This window comes from Haemorhous mexicanus, chromosome 6 (assembly GCF_027477595.1).
Source record: "Haemorhous mexicanus isolate bHaeMex1 chromosome 6, bHaeMex1.pri, whole genome shotgun sequence".
Taxonomy (NCBI): Eukaryota; Metazoa; Chordata; class Aves; order Passeriformes; family Fringillidae; genus Haemorhous; species Haemorhous mexicanus.
Window position 1 is genome coordinate 29,996,774 of NC_082346.1, and position 20,095 is coordinate 30,016,868.

Sequence of the window (20,095 nt, forward strand, 5' to 3'; positions counted from 1 at the left end):
AGTCACATAGCTTATTTCAGTTTGTTAATAAGCCAAGCAGAATTCCCTTATCTTCACCATCACAGGTAATTAGCAATGACCTGTCTGTACACAGAAGAACTGCTTAATTCAGCTTTCTTACACTATTTAGTGTAGTCCTATGAGGGCCACTGGTTTTCCTTTGACACAGCATAAGTGTATTCTTTGAGCTACATCCTGGTGTGGAACAATTTTTACTGGTTAATTTCCATACTTGCTTTTAGTCTTGACAGATCCTCATTTATGCAGCACCATCTATCCAAAGGACAGCACAAGATTTTGCAATAGAATCGTTCATATAAAGCTATTTAGCAACTGTCACCCTTCTTGCTTCAGAAAAAACACATGGTAGGGCACAGTTTCATACTCCTCATGTACAGCATTTCCATGAGATGTGACATCCAGCTGTGGGACATTTGTTCTATTTATGCAGGACAGAATGAGCCAAGTATGCCCTAAGACAAGAAGAGGGGAAATAATGCACATCACGGATATGATCATCAAAAGGTTTGTACTCTCTTGTGTGAATAAGGATTTTCACCATCAGTTCTCTCTTAAATATTTCCACTAGCATAAACTCAGGACTCTGTTGATTTAAACCCAACCACACCTCACCAATCTGCCTGTACTGCTACATCTTAAGGTTTCCAAGGAGACTTCACATCCTCCTAATGAGTTCTTTGTAACTACTTGGGAAACAAACCAACCTAACTAGTGCTTTTCCAGGACCATGAGGAGTCTGATGAGTAAGTGGGTGCCTTGTAGCCCATCAACAGTAAAGGGCCTGAGGGGTCTCCAGAGCCTTCATCCTCTTAGTGGTCCTCTTTACAGCAGCCAGTACATTCAGGGTACTGGTGGGACAGGTGCTGAGGTGGGCAGGAAGGTGCTGTGGCTGAGGCAACATGGTGAATGACAGGGATATTTATATTAACATTTTGCTAGATGTGATTAATTTCTTTACTGTCTTTGGGCACCAAATGGTTTCTTTACCAGTGGTAAGACAAGTGTGTCTGGTCTGAAACATGGTAACATTTTTGCAAAATAACTTCCAGTTTTCATTGTCACACAGACAGAAGCAAAGGACAACACATGAGGCTGGCCATACGCCCCACCTGTATGCCAGCGACAACGATCATTCTTGTTCATGTCAAGACAACTTCATGTATTTGACCTTAAAACAGTATAAACTCAGTAACTGGTGGTCAGGAGAAAAAATTGCTTTGATCCTGAGATGAAATAAACCACAACCTGCCTTCTTAACTGAAACCCTTCCCTGAAACAGGACTATTGCACAGCCACAGCTCTGCTGCCACTGCAGTTAGCTAATTGGTATGAAGCATTTTCTCTGCTTTTCACATCTTGGAATCACTAAACAGCAACAGTGTTACCTTTCAGCTGATCACCACAGATATAATCAAACAGGGAATAACTATTCCTAGGCTTTGCATACTAATGAAGAAAGAAGGTTGGGCATAGGAAAAGGAGAGACATGCATAGCTTCAGAAGCAAAGATTACTTTTTAATTGTAAGAATTCAAAGGCTTGCATTCAACAATCTCTAGACTGAAGGCATGAATGATATACTAGTAATTTATTTTACAACTCTGCATTTCTGAAGCACCTACTGGAAGACTGAGCCAGTTGCTCAGATCAGCAAAGACTGTCTTCCAATTTGCAACAGTACAGGACAACTTGCATTACTACAGTGAAAATCCCTACTGAGACTGCACCATGAAGATTTCTGCTAAAATTGTGGCTGCAGTGTGTGTCCAGCCCATTTACACACCAAATCCAGCTGCTCAAAACTGCTCAAGTGATCTATTAAACCATTAAACAAGGTAGCTTATAAAACCAGATAAAAGGCAGGAAAAAAAAGTCTTTAAAGATTTGGCCAGCAGTTGACAGAAATTGCGTGTCCCCCTGGTCTCCCGTGCAGCCTTGCCAGCTCTTTCTGAGCACCAAGCTGCCATCTCAGGCCACAGCAGGGGCAGCTGCAAGTGGAGACAGGGACTGATTTGACATGTGTGAGGGAGCCCTTGCAAGTTGGCTTTTTGAGCTGACCAGTCACTCAGTCCCTCACACGGCATGCTGCTGCTGAGTGCTGGCTGTACTGATACTCCCCTGTGACAATGGGTGCACATTGGGAAATGTCAGTCTATCATGGAGAGTGACACAAGAACCTGCTTTTCTAAGTGCAGTGGATTTCATCTCCAGGAAGCAAACAAATCCCTTACAAGACTCACGCAAACAGAGTGGGTTTGCTATCAACTGTCCCCATGACTGTTGTTTCCCAGCTCTTGAACCAAGGCAACAGAGGCAATGGGATCTGCTTGCATCTCATCGTGAGAAAAAGGCAGACCCTCGTTTGTGTTCTATGCACCTGAATCACATGTCCTCCATGGTGGGGAAAATATGCAGTGGTCCTGGGGGCTGTCCAGCTTCACTGAGCATACTGTCTGTACATGGTCTTCTGTCATGAGAGTTACACTTCAGACAACATAACCATTCCACTTGCCACAACCATTATATGATATAAAGTAGAATAAATAGTACATTTAAAAGGAGGAAATGTTGTCCCTTCTAGTAAAAAAAGGAACCAGTGAGATAAATAAAAAAAAAATTCTCTTTTACAATTATGTGAAACCAACAGGAAATCCCACCCCTGACAGCTGACAGCTTAAGTGCAGGGAAGTAAACCCTGATAAGGTTCAGCATCTCTTGGTTATTTTCCTTTCACAAGCTTTACCTTTGGAAAGAGATGAAGGACAGGCTTAGTAAATTATTCCTGACAAGAGGGGAAAGGGGGAGGAAAAAATAAAGTTTGCAATCCAGACGGGAATGTAGGAGGTGGCTGAGATAGCAGAAACCATCTCAAAGCTGCACCTGCTCCAAATCAATGTGCTGCAATGTGATCTCAGGTCTCTCTTCCCCCTCGCAGTCAAAGCACAGTGACCCTGAGGAGGGCATGGCTGCCAGATAAGCAGAACATAGGGAACACTCAGGAAAAATGTGGGAAAAACCTGAAGGATAAAAAAATAATAACATCTGTCTCGCATAGGGCAGGTGGTAGATCCCAGGAATTACCTTCTCTGTTAAGAATGTTTCTTTTTAGCAGAAAACCTTGGTTCTTTCCTTTGATTTGTGTATGTAAGACAAGAAGAGAATTGGTGGTTAAACATCCATTCCTAATTCCACTAGTATTTTACTCATCTTGATATTTTGTGACAGGCTTGAGATTTTTTTTGAATTGTGAAGGCCAAGCACAATGTTCTCATGAACTCTGAACACCATCTAGATTCCAGAAAGCCCTTGAATTTGAACTTGCTGATAAAATTTTTCCCTGTTTGTACCTAAACACAGGTGCAAACCTTAGGTGATGATGTGGAATAAGGAAATGGCCAATTCTTTGCTCACTTCAAGCACAGGTTTCCCATTTAGCACATTTATGGAACAGATGATCTTGACTACCATTACACAGCATGTACAGAACAACCAAGTGATCAGGCCCAGTTAGCATGGGTATAGGAAAAGCACATCCTGCCTGACAACCTGATCTCCTTTAATGACCAGGTGGCCTGCCTAGTGGAAAGCCTTCAATACTGTCTCCCATGGCCTTCTCCTGGAGAAGCTGGCAGCCCTTGGTTTGGAGAGGTGCACTCTTTGCTGGGCTAAAAACTATCAAAATGGCTGGGCTGAGAGAGTGGTGGTGAATGGAGTTACAACCTGGCAGCCAGTCACCAGTGGTGGCCCCAGAGCTCAGTGTTGGGGTCAGCCCTGTTTAACATCTTTATTGATTATTTGGATGAGGGGATCAAGTGCATCATCAGCCAGTTCACAGATGACACCAAGTTGGGTGGAAGTGTTGATTCGCTGGAGGGCAGGAAGGCTCGGCAGAGGGACCTGGACAGGCTGGATCACCGAGCCAAGGCCAGTGGTAAAAGGTTCAGCAAGGTCAAGTGCCAGATCCTGCACTTGGGTCACAACAACCCCAGGCAGTGCTTTAGGCGGTCAAGAAGGCCAATGGCATCCTGGTCTGTATCAGCAATAGTGTGGCCAGCAGGACCAGGGCAGTGATTGTTTCCCTTCACTCAGCACTGGTGAGGCCACACTTTGAGTCCTATGTCCAGTTTTGAGCCCCTCACTGCAAGAAAGAAATTTAGGTGTTGGAGCATGTCCAGAGAAGGGCAATGAAAATGGTGATGGGTCTAGAAAGTTACTCTGATAAGGAGCAGCTGAGAGAGCTGGGATTGTTCAGCCTGGAGAAAAGGAGGCTCAGAGGAAACCTTATCACTCTACAACTGTCTGAAAGGATGGTGTAGCCAGGTGTGGGTCAGCATCTTCTCCAAGGCAGCCAGTGACACAATGAGAAGAAATGGCCTCAAGCTATGCCGGCAGAGGTTCAGGTTGGACATCAGGAATAATTTTTTCACTGTAAAAGCAATGGAATGACTGCCCAGGGAGACAGTGGAGTCACCAGCCCTGGAAGTGTTCAAGAAATGAATGGAGGTGGCACTTAGTGCTGTGATTTAACTGACATGGTGGTGTTCGGTCAAAGGCTGTACTTCATGATCTTTGGGGTATTTTCCCATCTTAATGATTCTATTCCATGATTTTTAGCTCATTTTGGGGAGTTTACACTAAGGCTAGATAGCTGTTGAGATATACTCGAGCTACAAAGGTCCACTCTGCCTTTCATAAACTGGTCAGAAACCTTCCTGCTGTAGCTATCCCACTAACATCTGGATTCTTTTGGAGCACTCCTTCACCCTGTCACCAACACCTGGTATTAACTAGTGAGAGCTGATTTGGAGACCCCTTTTGTATTGCAAGCATGCAGCTGAACCTCTGGCCAACTCCAAAGGAGATTTGCAGCATGTCAGACAAATCCATTAAAAGAAAAGGCCACAAGCAATGTAAAGCAGTAGATTAAACAACTAAATAAATAACAGCATACTGCAATGAATGCTAATATTTGTGCCACCTGTATTCTTGGCACTGAGGAGAAATTTACTGCAGATTCACACATGAGAGAGTGCTGCCTGAGTGAAGACCTTGTGGCCTTTGCTGGAAGGATGGGAAGAGATGCCAGCTGAGAACCTGCCTGGAGTTTGTTTTTGGAAGAGCTGTCTCTATAGCACAAAGAGGATGTGGGAAGGAGAAAGCAGACGCTTCTGCAAGCACATGGTGTGTGACTGCTGCACCTTCCAATCAGACTTGGCAGCAGCCTAGTGCCTGTCTGTCAGCACCCCTGCTCTGCACAGACATTTGTGGCAAAGGAGCTGAGGTTAACCCCTGTGCCAGCACACACACATACTGCAGTCAGCAAAACCTGCTATCCATGGGTTGATAGAGATGTGTCCTGCTAGCTCTGCTGTACTCTTCCCAGCTCATCCTCAAGAACCCTGTTTGACCAGCAGAATCCCCTACCACACCACCAGGAGCTCCCAAAAAGCCAAAGAAAGAAAAGGACACCTACTCCTCTTTAGCTGTTGCTTGTGCCAAAACTGAATGCAACGCTTTTTAGGAGCAATTATGATCAATTGCATTCAACCTAAATGATGGTGCTAAAATGTGCTTTGGAAAACACAGCAAAAATTGCTGCATCAGCTGTGGAAGCTGAAGTAGTTGGTAGCAGGCATGAGATGAGCCAAACTGTGAAGAAGCTGCAGAAGAGACCTCATTTGCCCTGATTGAACTTGATGGGAAAACACCAGTAGGGATGAGAAAGCAGGGAAACGCGTATATTTTATTCTAATTCCCTTTAATGTTTCCAAATCCCCACTAAGAGCGCTTCTGGATCTGCTTATTCTGGGCTCTGCATTTAGGATTTCACTCTTCTCAAAAATGCTGTAGTGGCTGTTTGAGCTGCCTGCTTGCATGAACCAGGGTAAGCCCCTTCCCGGAGCCTCTCTGCTAGCCCGCAGTGCTGCCATCTAGCAGGGCCAGGGGGGACTGGGTGCTCTGGTTGCTGCGGGACTGCGTGGCCGTCCCGGATTTATAGTTGGAAAATAAATGCTTCAGGTTGCTAAACGGCACATAAGGGTCTTGGTCGAGAGTGAATTGCTCTGGAAAATCTTTTTTGCCAATCTCAAGTATTCAAGGCACGTAATTTAAACCAATTTTTAGCTGGTGCATTTTCTTCATGCCCAACCAAGTTGCTTTTACTACTAAGGGAAAAAAAAAGATAAATAAATATCCTGTAATACAGACCAACCTCCCTGCTAAACTAAAAAGCATAATTTTTTTCAGCCCACAAATGAAATTACACTGGGCTGAAGGCACAGGAATGTAAGAAATAGCCCTACCAAGAGGGATAACTGTAAGCAATGAGAGCTCATTTTGAGTATTACACAGAAATCCTTTGTTTAGCCCTGTAGATAAATAGTTGGAAACACAATGTAAATCTTTCATGGAAAAGCACATTGATAAAAGAAACACATAAATTTAGCTATGGTTGCTCTATAAATTGATGAGACAACTGGTTTGCTTCATATCTTCAAACACAAATGTGAGGGCAGAGCTGTTGAGGGTCAATGGCAGACACAGTGCAGAGGACTAGAGGCAAAGGGCTGTTGATTGCTGTGCAGTTAAGGGGTCAGCCTGGTACTGCAGGAGGATTTAGTCCTAAATATAGCAAGGGCTATCCTGGGAGACAAGAGTGGGCTGCTGGGAGTCTAACGCCATATGAGCAGCTTTAGGTTTTGAGAACAATGATCATGGCTAAGAGGCTGATTCTCTCAATATGGGCCGAATCCTGGCTACTGGCAAAAAGCCCAAGTGAAAAGGTTTTGCCTGGAAGGAGGGGACAACCTTCTGTAGTGTTCAGGAGACTGGCATTTCTTTTCCAAACAGTACAATAGGTAGGAGTTGCAGCAATGAAGATGAGGTTTTTCCTTCCTGTGCATGCTGTGGTACAGCTGTGAGGTGTAACTACTTATCCTTTTGGTCAACACCTTGACACCTGCAGGCTGTCAGCCCACATTCATACCTGCTGTGGGCTGAGCAGAGATATGAAATGCATTGCTGATAGATCTTTACAGGGATTTTTTCTTAAATTTTTAATTAGGAGTGTGAACACTCAAAAAGGTAACAAGCCCTTAAAAAAATTAAAGACCACAGTGTTCCTGCAGTGCATGGGTTTAGCAGGAAGAGACCATAACCCCAAAGTCCATGAGAAGTGGACTCCTGGAGCTCTGGCTTCTTGATCAGATGAAAGGAGGCACTTGCAAGCCCTTTCACTCCCTATCTGGGAGAAAAGAAACAGAATCAGCAGCTTCCTCACCTTCACATGAAGAGGAAATTCTCTTGCTCTGGATCTGACATGCAGTTGTTTCTTGCTTTCAGGAAGCACAGTGCACACTACTGACACAAGAATCCCTGAGTTTGAGTGCTGAATTCAATTTTTGAGCAAGCTAGAGACTTTCCCGTGTAATCCATCGAAAGGTATTTTTTGGAGGTATGAAATGTCTGGCACCGAGGCACTGTTAATACTCATGCATGTAGTTTTAGACAGCTTGGCAGGATCAGCACTCTGAATAACAGGCAGACTATTGTCCTGTGGGAATATGCTGACTGTTCTTGTTACCCCATTCCCATGATCTTTCATTTGAAGAGATCTGTTGCCTTCTGTCACTGTGTCTGCAAGGAGAGGGGTCACTTGTGACTTTTTCCTGGCCCTTTTTCTGCTTGTGTGTGACAGAAGGACATTAGCTTAGACAGTAGTTTGATCCCTGATACCTTCAGAGACAGAAAGAGAACAGCAAGACAAAGGCTGGATGGTAGATGTTTTTCATATAACATGACTGCTAAACTACAAATTAAAATGGAAGGCAGAAGATAAAAGAAGTACTTTCTGATGTGTGGTGCATATGTACATTAAAAAAAAAAAAAACAAAACTCCCAACAAAGCAAAACAGGAAAATAACAACACAGAGTATCTGGCTCCTAGGTAAACCTCTGCTTCAAGTCTTTTGTTTCCTGCTTTGCACAGCACCAAGCACAGCAGCGTGAGCCTCTACCATCACTTTCTATTTTTGCTCCAGACACCTAACTACTCTTCTGGCTGTATTTGTGGGGCTCTTGATTTTAGATTCCATTGTAGGTTGTTTTGTGAAATCTATGAGGGTAGGAGCTTGCACTTTTGCTTCTAATTGTAATAAACACACAACAGTGAGACTCTGTGTTTTCTGCAGTCACCACAACCCAAAGACAAGGAAGAGAACCTGAGTGCAGTGAAAGGAAGGATTTTTTCCTCCAGTCCCACAGAATAAGAGCCAAAGAAGGAGAAGGGAATAAAGGTCAAGTCCTTGTGCAGTCCCTAACCTCCACAGGAAGGTGCAGGCTGTCAAAGGCCCCCAGGACCCTGGGCACACCATTCACGTGTAAATACTGATGACATGTAGCAGCGCTTTCCCCACAGCACAGGCTCAATGTCCCTGAGCAGCACTGGTTCAGGTGGGCTTGGTCCCCTCTTAGAGGCAGAGCACCTTGGTCTGCCCCATGTCCCCTTGCTGGCTGCCTGCACTGCTAACCAATCCTTAGTCATCGTCCTTTACATCCATGCACGTAACTCAGGTGAATGGACAAAACTTTAAGAAAATAGGAATAATGCTTCTCCAAGTTCTTACATGAAAGATGATACAGACACACAACGAATGATTATTTTCACATCTTCCTTCCATGCTATGATTTTGCTCCAGACCTACAAAAGGAATTCTCTATGCCCACTGAATAGACACCAGGACTTTCACATCCTGTGCATACTTGAAAACACAAACTTAGGAGAAGTCCTCCCTCATTTTCTCTTCATGGTAAAAAATAACATTTCACTTCCAATAGATCCTTACTTAAACTTGGGAGTTTGGTTTTGAATTCAACAGGATCCTGTCAAATTCTCTCAGCACCTTGAGCTTCCTGATACAACCAGAATGCGAACTGATGACTGACCACTGATGAATCCTGCAAGGACTTGTTATCTCTGTCACAGTCCAGAACAAACTGAACTACACATGAGGCAGCTGAGAGCATGAGCTGGGCTCAAATCTCAAGATTAGATTTAAGGAAGAAAGTTTGTACAATGTAGATAATGAAACCCTGGCCAAGATTGTTCAGAGAGGTGGTGGATTACCTATCCCTGGAAACATTCAAGGTCAAGTTGAACAGGGCTCTGAGAAACCTGATCTAGTTGAAAATCTACCCTGCTCATTTCAGGGGAGCTAGACTAGATGAACTTTAAAGGTGCCTTCTGTCCCAAATTATTCTATGTTTCAAATCTGGGACAGGTACATTTCTGGTTTGAGCTGCCTGGAATTCAGCATTATGGTCTAAATCTGCTCTGGAATTAGCCAAGGATCTGAAAAGAACAGTTAAAATTCCTAACAGAGCCTGGATTAGAACTGAATTTCCCTGAATTATCTTCATAGAAACAACAGCTGGTTAGTTCAGGTAAAGGAATGTCAATCTAAAACTCTATTTTATTTATTAAAGAATAAAAATAAAGAAAACAGGAAAGGAATTCCAAAGACAACTGTGTGGCTTACCTGACTCTGGTATACCTAGCTCTGAAGTCTACCAGAAAATGTAGACTAAATGACCCTACAAACATTACTGTGAGGAAACACAATGCATCCTGGTGATACTAGCTCCCAACACCAAGGGACAGAGAAAGGGATTAAAGATTTTCTGAAGGCAGAAAGACATTTCAGGGGAGACAAAGAGATGCTTGATGGGAGTAGGGGAAGAATGGTTAAAAAACTCATAGCACGTACAGATAAGCCATAATTGACACACTCACAGCTCCGTATTCCCATGTAAAGATGAATTACTTTGGCTGTCAGCAGCTTCATTAGCCAAAAGAGGCCATTCAGATGGACCCAAACCTATTTACTTTCCAGAGCTGGTGGTGCCTGCTTCATATTGCAGGGCCCCACATTGGTTGTTCAATGATGCTGATAACTCCTGTGGGAGCTTACATCCTGCTAAGTACTTCACTGTTTAATTGAACTGACCTTTCCTGACGATGCCCCTTGTATTAAAAGTTGCTTTGCTCCCCAGTAAAAATGGTTTGATAATCATAATATTTTACTCAGAGGACAGTTGTTTAAGAGCAGAAAATAATCAGCTAAATTGGTAGGCTGCCCTCTGGAGGGACCCAGGACTAAAATGACAGAAGGTGCTGTGGACCAAGATAGCTGCAGAGCTGATGATGAGGACAGAGCTAGGAGCAGCGCTGGGCTGCTCAAGGACAGACACACCAACAAACTGGAGAGCTGGGGAGGTGAGTGCAGGCTGAGCCAGCACAGCATACTCTGCTCAGAGCTGAGATGTGCTGGCACAGCTTGAGCCAGGCTCGGGGCAGGCGATGGCACCTGCGGGAGCCACAGCAGGAGGGGCAGCTCTATGCAAGCCCAGCAGCGCAGGACTGTGGAGTGCAGCAGCACTGAGGGACACAGCATGGCATGTATCTTAAGCTGAGATGGGGAAATGGCACAACACTTGCTTCTGTGGAACAGGAATCCATCTCAGAGAGAGGTTTGTCTGAAATAAGAAATGCACACCAAATTCAGATTTGGATTAGGAGCGCTTTGGCGACTGCGATTTGGAGCTGAGATCTTCTTAAACAGAGGACCCATTTGCTTTCAGACCATGTCTGGCCTGGGGACAAAGAGGCTTGAAGTGAGAGGAATGTTTGCCAAAAGCCTCTTTTTCCCGTGTTTTTATCCAGGCTAGTTGCCTTACCAGATGGTTGAGCAGCATCTGGGAGAGCTCTTTGGGGCGGGGAGCCAAGGGTGTGCAAAGAAGCACATCAATGTAGACTGTTAAGCACCCGATAACAAATGATGCTTTGCTTTCAACTTCCTATTATAAAGCATTTGCTGGTCTGAATGTGCTCTGCTACACCTTGCCCTTCCCAAGTACAGCAATGTGTCCATTTCCAGTGCTTTTTATACAGAATTGGCATTTTGTGGATCTCTCAAGTCACGACTAGAGTGCCACATCATTTTCTCCTATTCTCCCACTGCAGGAGTATCGAACTAATTTTCTTAGATCAGCCAACACTCTTCCTTCCTCCTAGTGGCTCAGACCTGCAGGCATTCAAAGAATGTGCTGTTGAGTAAACTAAATTTTTTGTTGTTCTTTACTTACAAGGACATTTCAGTTGTTTTCCTCTTTGTGCTAAAACTACTCAGGACAGGACAACACTTGTATTTTCCCCTCCCACAGAGCATGTTTTGATTAGTTGTATCTGGTTGAGTCCCTAGGAATGTGGGTTGTGTGGGAGCTCTCATGGACTCCTGGTGCCAGGGTGCTGAGATAAGGCAGCTGCTGCAGATTCATGGACGAGAGCCTCTGTGGTGGCAGGGCTGACTTGTGAGAAACACCACAGCAGGTCCTGGGAGATTTACAGCACCCTGGGGCAATCTGTATTGGCCCCCATGAAGTGGATGTGCAAACAAAAATGTCCCTTCTCCAGGATGAGCCAGTAAAAACTGTACCAGGGCACTACACCCTTCAGCCATGTCCTGCTTCTTCCCGCTTATGTCAGAACGCCTTCTCAGCTATCCAGCCAAGCAGTCACAAACAGCTAGCTTGGCCTTTAGAGAGCTACCAGAAGCCCACTGCTCAAGAAGGTAACTGGGTTCACCTTCCACATTGTGCTATCCTCTCTTGAGGATTCAATAGATTCAATCTCCAAGATAACCATAGCTGGCCCTTGAAAGTCTACCTTTGCCTCATATTTCTGTGTCCACGAACCACAACAGATGAATTGAAGAGATCTGTCAGTGTAAAAATCCACTGAAATAAAATTAACCCAAGGAGCTAAAACTGCAGTCTAACTGCCAGGGTTCCAGCTTGATTGTATCAACTCTCCTTTGAATGACAATTACATTGTGAACTGATCAGTTCAAGGCTAAATCCTCTGTGTCTTCTTCTAATCAAATACTCATCATCTAAACATTCATCTTATTCTTAGTACTTCTACTTATCAATTTAATCAATTCCCCCATTACTCACCTATCTACTTTAGCCTGCATTTTGCCATCATCATTTTTTTCAGGTGATGCATGCAGTTCTTTTTTACTACAACTGCCAAGCAAAGAATACATCTTATCCAGAAAGTCTTCACACTCCTGCATCTCTCAGCTTTAGAAAGGGCATTTAAGTTGCCTGATATTCACAGGGGACTGCCTTGAAACTTCATGTACATTCCTACTATGCTGGCCCCAAGGAGCAAGACTGCATTCAGGAAAATAGAGTATTTGATGCTGGTTTGAAAAATTCATTGCCTAACCTTGTATAAGTGGTCCACAACACTTCCCCTGAGATGAAAGTATTTTGTTAGTGGAGCATTTTGAAGAATTGCCTTTGAATGCCAATTAAAAAAAATCCCCAAACCCAGGAATTCTTTTCATTTGCTGTTGGTTTTACTACATCTTGTGATAAAAATGATTATGAGGAGGATATATTTTAATTGTGTCCCTCGTAATATTCACCAAATGATCCCTTCTTCATTTTTCTTTTTTAAAAATTAGAAAATTATATTTTCACTTTCCAGAAGGTTATGCAGCTTTACCCTTGCTTATAGCAGCTTTTCCTCAAATTATCTGTTTTCCTCAAGGCATTTTCCATGTACAGTTTATCTCTAAAAATTTCCCTGATAAATCTAGTGCCTTAGGAGGGAAGGATTAAGCTCACTGCATTGCCTACTGTCCTATCATTACTCTAAGGTGTTGTCTGGGGGACAAATTTCTAGCTGTGTTGGAGGGAGCTGCTGCATTTGGGGTTTGGCAGGGGGATATAATTAGGTATAAAAAAATAAAATATAGAAAAAAGTGTATTAGCCAGGGTTTTGATATGACATTGGCCATTCTGTAAATATGCCAGACTTTGGTGACAGGTAGCACAGACGGACAAGCTGAACTGTATAGCACTTTTTCATCTGTGCTTTCTCTGAGACATGGCTCCACCTTGCAGACTTGTAAATTTTGGAACATTTGTTCCCAGAGGAGCTTTAGCCTGTTATAACAGATAGATTCAATGGAAATATCATTTACTCAGCTTGAATAGATATCCTCAAAGTCACTTCAAACTGTGCATCTCCTTTTTCTTACAAGTGAGCAGTGACAATGTGATAGCAGAATATCATATTAAAACTGAGAGTTTCATTAGCAGTAGTTCCATAAAACCAAAAACTAACCTGTGCATCTTCATATGTATATCTCCCTGGGTCTTTGACATTTTGGCTTGTTTTCTCATAGCTGTGGGAATCCAGGTTAATAGCACTTTGGGCCCCAGGAGCTAGAAACTCTTGCCAGATTTCTTCCACTCTCGTGGTCACATCCTGTAAAGGTCGTTTCTTGAGATCTTGGACAGCCAACCAAAACCTGTACTAGGCAAAAATGAAAAGGGTGGAAAAGAGAAAAAGATAGAAATCTAGGTAAGATTTTCAGAATAAGCCTAGGCATAATCCTAAAACAGACATAGAACCTCATCCTGCATCTATTAGAACTCACAGAAGACTCTCCATGTTAGCATGATTTCAAAGGGAAGGCGTGATGTACTTTACATCAACCCCTTATTACTTTGGCTAAGATCAGAACACTGACTTTAAGAAGTGATACATTCTTATTCAAACTGCCCCTGCAGAAGTGTCAGACTAGGTAGGCAAACAGGAAACCTCCAGAGCTATGCAGCTGGAGGAGAGGAGCAGGCTCTGCCTCCCACAGCCCCACTGCAATGTGCTGGTCATTCCTGCCTGCAGGATTGGTCATCCACAGGGGATGTAAAATGAAGAACAAACTTAACATTCATATCATTTCCAGTGTGAAGTTGTAGCAATGCCACTTAGAGATTTTTTTTTTTTTGCTTGTAAACTGGCCAGCATTCAGACGGATGCCATGAGAAAAGATGACTCTTGTCATGCCATACTCCTGTTTTACAGGGGTGCTTTCATGACTAGGCTATGCTTACAGACTAAAGTTCATAAACAATGAGAAGATAATCCCCTTGATGACTAAGGACATAATCCATATCTTGATCTGTGAAAACAAAGACCACAGAATATTTTGCAAGAGTGACATGTATGTCTTTTGTCTTTTATCCTAGGAAAAAGAAAAGACATTTTGTTGGTTGTGCTAGTTTTATTTATTGCTGAAAGAGATATGCTCTTTCAGGTGATCAATTCAGAAGATTCATGGTGCCCAGTAGCCTTTTGTTTTGGTCAACTGTATCTTCCAGCAAGAAGGTATTCCTGAAGGTTATCTGCCCTGAGTATCTGGGCCCTGCAACCTGGTTGAGCAAGCACAATAGTGCTCCACTGAGTGCTATGGGGCAAACAGGTACTGAAGGCACCTTTGCAGCCACCTGCAACAGCCAGCTCTTTCCTAGCCCCTGGCAAAGGTGCCCATTGTCCAGGGTGACAAGGAGGGCAGGGTTCACCTTGGCTGTCCCTGCCCTGCACTGTTCTTATGCACTCTCTCTGCTGGGCAGACTGTGCAGACGGGACAGGGATTGTCTGGGTCACTGCTTGTTCAGGGCATCTGCAAGAGCTGCACAACTTGGAAAATCCTGTGTCTTCTGTATAAACCAGTTAAACTTTAACTGAAGTCCTGATTTCTCACCCCAAATGATTCAGTGGTTTCAGCGTGGTGCCACTAAGGCAAATATTCCTCCATGGCGGAAGGAGGAAGATAGAGTCTGTCCCAAACAAAAATCCTGATGGCAGTGAGGGTGGATGGAGGAGACAACAGCCTGGTGAAGCCTGTGCTGTTCCTGACTCTACCTTCCTTAATGGCTGCAGACAGTACCTAAACACCCTGGAATCAGTGGTGTTATTGCAAACAAATGAGGCTGCTACCCCATTTAGCCTGGTATCCTACCTGCAAAAGAGGCAAACAGTCAATTTGGGGGAAAAATGACATCCACACTACATGCAAGTCCAGGCTAAATCCTCCTTGCCTGTCTGCTGCTTCTTCCCGACCATCAGCCCTGACTCACCCAAACCACTTGACAATATTCCTTCCTATGGTTTTTCCATTTCCTTGACAGGCTCAGTTAAACAGACTGGGGTACACTCCAACACTACATCAGTACCTTTAGAGTCACATACTTGTGGTTCTAACATGGTGACATTTGATTTTATGAACTGAAATAGAGTATCTGGGGTTAGTGGAGGAGTGTGTATGGTTGGTCCTTTTCCATCTTTGAGAGTTTAAGTGCACCTGATATCCTGCCTTGTCATTTGAGCAGTGACACCCCCATTTATCACATGCATGCAGAGAGTAAAGGGTGGCACCCACAGCACAGTAATCTGATGCCATATGTAGCTTCCGTTATTTGAAAATACTTTATCATTCAATTTCAGATGTAACAGGAACATGTGAATGCAGAAAAGGCATAGGGAGAAAAGATGCTAATCATTCCAGAGTAGCTGGGACACTTCAGACAAACATTTGGCTAGAGAGAACCTTTTCTTCTGGCTTATCTTCTGCCCCTGGAGCCGGGGAGGCGGGCTGGGAAACGGTGCTTGTGAGAGAACTGGGAACGCTGTGAAGTGACAGCTTGCCAGAACAGGAGCACCATCCATTTTAATAACCATTTGGCTCAATCTGAAAACCAACCAACCAGACCAACCTGACAGTAACAAGAACAAGCTCTTTTTACTGCAAGCAATTGTGAATTCATGCCCAAGGCTGGATGTCCTCTTCAAGGCAAAGGGGAGTTTTGTCTTGGTAAAAATTTCAAAGCTATTCACTATAGCTGGCATCTGAAAGTCAAGTAACATCAAAGAGGGGTACCCAGCCCCACAGCTTCAACTCCAAAGCAAATTCTTTGCCATGAGGAATCAACCTGAAGCCAGGGCATAAGCAGGGTTTCCTATGGGATTTATAGCATTTACAAGAGAGGATCAGGTATTTCTGCTTAGGAAAGGAGCTGACATACAATGACTGTGCTGGAAATTCTGCTCAATTATAAAGTGCAAATGCACTCCCTGAATCACTCCTGCAATTTCTGAAGCACAAGCCCAGCCCCAAGTTCACAAGGAGTCAGGTGAAAATCCTGCATTGCCTCCTCTCTTTCTGTAGGAGACAGATTTCCAGCAGACACCTTTGCACAGGACAGGGGGGAAGGGAGATGTCCTTGTGTGTCCTCTCCACAGGTGCCCTTTAAGCAGAGCTGGACTGGCACAGGGACTGTCTGCACAGAGGGAACAGCAGCATTGATCACAGGTTCTTTGTCCTTTATAAAACAGCATGTAAGGGCTGGAGAAGGCTGATAAAATGGTGTCCCAAAGTGTTGTCAGTGGCAAAAACCATTTCAGCCTCATCCAGCTTGTAATTAAACTGCTGTCACTTGCAGAAGATATCCCACAATGGCATTTATCCTCCACAGCTCCCCCAAGGCACAGAGAGCTCCTGGCCTCAGCATGTGCGCTCTGCCTCCCTGCAGGGCACTGCAGCAGTGCTTGGTCACTGCTGTTCAAAGATGTCCCCCAGTGAAAAGGCTGCTGAGGAAGGACAGGGTGAGTAGTGGGGGAGTGGCTGCTTGTGAGGTACACTGTAGAACAAGAATTAGTGTTAAATCCTGATCAGGAGGCAAAATATGGATGACTCCAGAAACAACAGTCAAGATAAGGGCAGTGTTGTATCCCCATCTTGGGGGTGTACGCAATTCCCCTAGATTGACAGTGAATTCATCAAGTGACTATCTGAGGTCGGAATCCTAGCACACTTCTCTCCTTGCCTCAGTAGTTCCATGCCAGTATTGCATGCCCCTGCGGTCTCACATCTCTAACCATTCACCAAGAACTAACTTTGAACATCTCAGCCAGGAAACTAATGAAAGCAATTGATAAAAATCAAAATGCAGTTCAGACAGGGGCAGTATTCACATATTTCTGTTGTTTAATGGTCAGATCCTTGGCGTGGTGAGCTTGGCATGGCCAAGACCAACAAAAATCTGTCTTTGGTGAGCAAGCTGGGGGCAGGCAGGTGCTGCAAAGCTGCCAAGGAGATCGCAGTGTCGGTGGGGACGGGGCAAGCGTCTTGAAGGCCTCCCACTCCACTCCACTTCCCTCCTCTCCCCCGCGGTGCGCGCCGGCGTCCACGGTGCAAGTCCCTCCTTCTGCTGCAAGTCCTTTCAGTGCTGTGGGCAGGAAAGCCCTTTTGTCGCTGCCGCGGGGCAGCGCCCGCCGGCCGTGCGCAGTGCCCGCCGTGCGGCCCTGCCCGGGCCCGCTGAGGGGCCCGCGCAGCGCGGGGCGACGGCGCCGCCTGCCGGCGCTGCCCCGCACCGCCCGGCCCATCCCGGCACGGCCCATCCCGGCACGGCCCCGCACCATTCCGGCACTGCCGGCCCCATCCCGGCACTGCCCCGCACCATTCCGGCACTGCCGGCCCCATCCCGGCGCTGCCCCGCACCATTCCGGCACTGCCGGCCCCATCCCGGCACTGCCCCGCACCATTCCGGCACTGCTGGCCCCATCCCGGCGCTGCCCCGCACCATTCCGGCACTGCCGGCCCCATCCCGGCACTGCCCCGCACCCCGCTTAGCCCTCCGGCGCTGGCACTGCCTCGGAACGTTCTTTATTCAGGGAACACGAAGCTTTGGGGCGGCTTGGTGTGTTGTTTACTGCATATATGAGCTCTCCTCACTGCCTGAACTTCTCCTTTCCTGATGAGAACTGGGAGGGGGCGGGGAGGACCTGGCAACAAGTTTCAAGCATTAGGAGTCTTGTAAGCTATAAACGCTTTCTGCAAATAAAACTTCTTTCCCGCAATCTCCATGTTCAACATACGCTCACAAGCAATAAGGCCCAGGACACCTGCATCCATGCATTGCCAGCTCCACAGTGCATTCCCACAAAGTGTCATGTGTTTCCCACTGAGGTCTATAAACAGGTGTGCAGCCTCCTTTCCCTTCGGGTGAAATTCCCATGTCCCATATTCCCACTTTGCTGTTTCCAGCTGACACTCTTAAAAGTTAGGGGGGAAGAAAAATTCAATCCACCAGCTAAATGAACATCTCAGCAATCTCAAGATGTCTCAGAAGGTTCCCAGGTCATAAAAAATGTATAATAACTCTGATGCCCTTTCTTTTCTTATCCTTTCTTATTTATTTAGTTTTAAATTTGGCGTTTTGTCAGCTATATTTTGGGTACTTCAAAAAACACCCAAATCAAAACAAATTGTAGATGAAAGATAACAACACAGAGAAGAAAGAAAGCAGAGCAAGGAAAAGAGTTAAAATAAAAACAGAGAGAAACATGTCCAACCGACTGGCTTTCCTGCTCCCACATAAATAATGGACAGCCAATAAATAAGTAAGTTACAGGGCTCAGCCGAGCCCAGGAGACTGGTGGACAAGATCCTGCAGGTTTATTAGAACACAGACGGAAGGTGATCTGGGAGGTCATTGAGCCTAGTCTGCTGCTATCTCTAGTAGTGCCTCACCCAAGACCCTCACTGGGACCAATTTTTCTCAGCTAGGAAGAGACGGAAACACCCCACCACCATCAGCCCTGTGATTTGGGACTCGAACCACAAGGTATGAGAGCTGAATTTGGTACCCTTGCTGTATTACTGAATTACATTCATTTTAAGGCATTCTCAAGCACACACTTCACAAAATTTTTCTAGTGCTACCATGAATTTCTAGGTTTTCCAGCAATCAATTTATTAGATCTGCCTTAAATTCAACATATTATCTGCCTTAAATTCAACAGTTTATAGGGTTCTAGCCAGTGTTAATCCTAAAGATACTCCCAAGATCCTACTGGAACTTCCAAGAGATAATACATCCCTGCTGCAACAGTTCCAAGATGTCTGAGTAGTTACTGGGAGGAGTTCAGAGAAGATTAACTTTTATTAATCTGAATGTTACTTTTCTAGCAAGGTGCTAAGTGCTGTGCTCTCAGAAAACTTCTTTCACCTTCCCTGGGTTTGGGTGGGATGTGTGTCATTTTACTGTAGTTGTCTGCCATGCACTCATTTGAATCAGTCTCTCCAGGTTCATGATAACAAGAGATGGGTGCTTTCTAGTGTAATTTAGGTGCTTTCAGTTTTGTTTCCACTTAAAGCTGAAACAAATCCTTCTCAGGCGATTCACTGACTCCTCTTCAGCTTCTCTTCTCTCTCTCTAAAAGGATACTTCATATAAAGAAAGCATGTGCTTCTGAGCTGTTGGCTTAGATGAGGCAGATCCCAACTTTGCTGTTGAGTGTAACTTAGATTTTGCTTTGCATGTGTAGGCATCTAGCAGTTGTTTTTTTATATGGTACATACTCCTAATGAGAATTAAGGAGCTTTCTCTGCCTCACCTGAACCCTTCTTCTCTCTAGCATCACTGCTAATAATTCACTCTATTCCAGTTTTTTTCATTAATATTTCTGCCTTTGCATCCTTTTATTTAAAGCTTTAAGCAGCGTTGCCAATGTATCCAATATGAGATAATAATACCATGCAAGCCAATACCATCATTATGATACCATTAGAATGATAGCAAAGTTCCCATACCAAGAATGATGCCAACGTCTTCCACAAAGAAGGCAGGATTTAACCTGCCTATGCCAGCCCACTGATTTTGCCACCTCCCTTCACTACGTCTCAAAATCAAAGAGAATGTGCATCAGCAGGGGGAGCAGCTCCGACTGACCAAGGAAGGTACAAGTTTGCCTCCTCATAATCAAACTTTCTCCATTTGTTTGAGTAGGATGAACATGGGGGACAGAAGCTAGTCATAAAACCTGCTGGATTTCATTAGCACAACTCCTGATTAATTTCAGAGCACTAATTTGAAGAGTATTTTAATACAGTATATTAATTTTGCTTCATCACTATAATTTAATTGCAAATGAGTGCTGCTGTACATAACTGCAGTAAGCATATGCAAGTTCAGTACCTGTTTAGCAATAAAATTTCATGCTCATTTGTGTAATTAGTAACACTCCCTTGTTTTCTTACAGGTTATCTTTCAGATTTTTCAAAACAATAAAGTGCATTGAGTTTTCATTGTTTTGCTGCTGGCGTGCTTTCTGTACTTCTCCTTGGACAGGGAAACCTGATAAATAGGATGGTAAGTTC

General features: G+C 44.6%; 1 protein-coding gene across 4 annotated transcripts in view; it reads right to left on the reverse strand.

Moving 5' to 3' along the window:
• Nucleotides 1–20,095, reverse strand: part of RGS6 (regulator of G protein signaling 6) — a 257,356-nt gene that overhangs the window by 28,605 nt on the left and 208,656 nt on the right. For all 4 annotated transcript variants that reach the window (XM_059849629.1, XM_059849626.1, XM_059849627.1 and 1 more), the window contains one exon: nucleotides 13,216–13,402. In XM_059849629.1, the coding sequence (XP_059705612.1) occupies nucleotides 13,216–13,402 (187 nt within the window). The remainder of the gene's footprint in view (nucleotides 1–13,215; nucleotides 13,403–20,095) is intronic.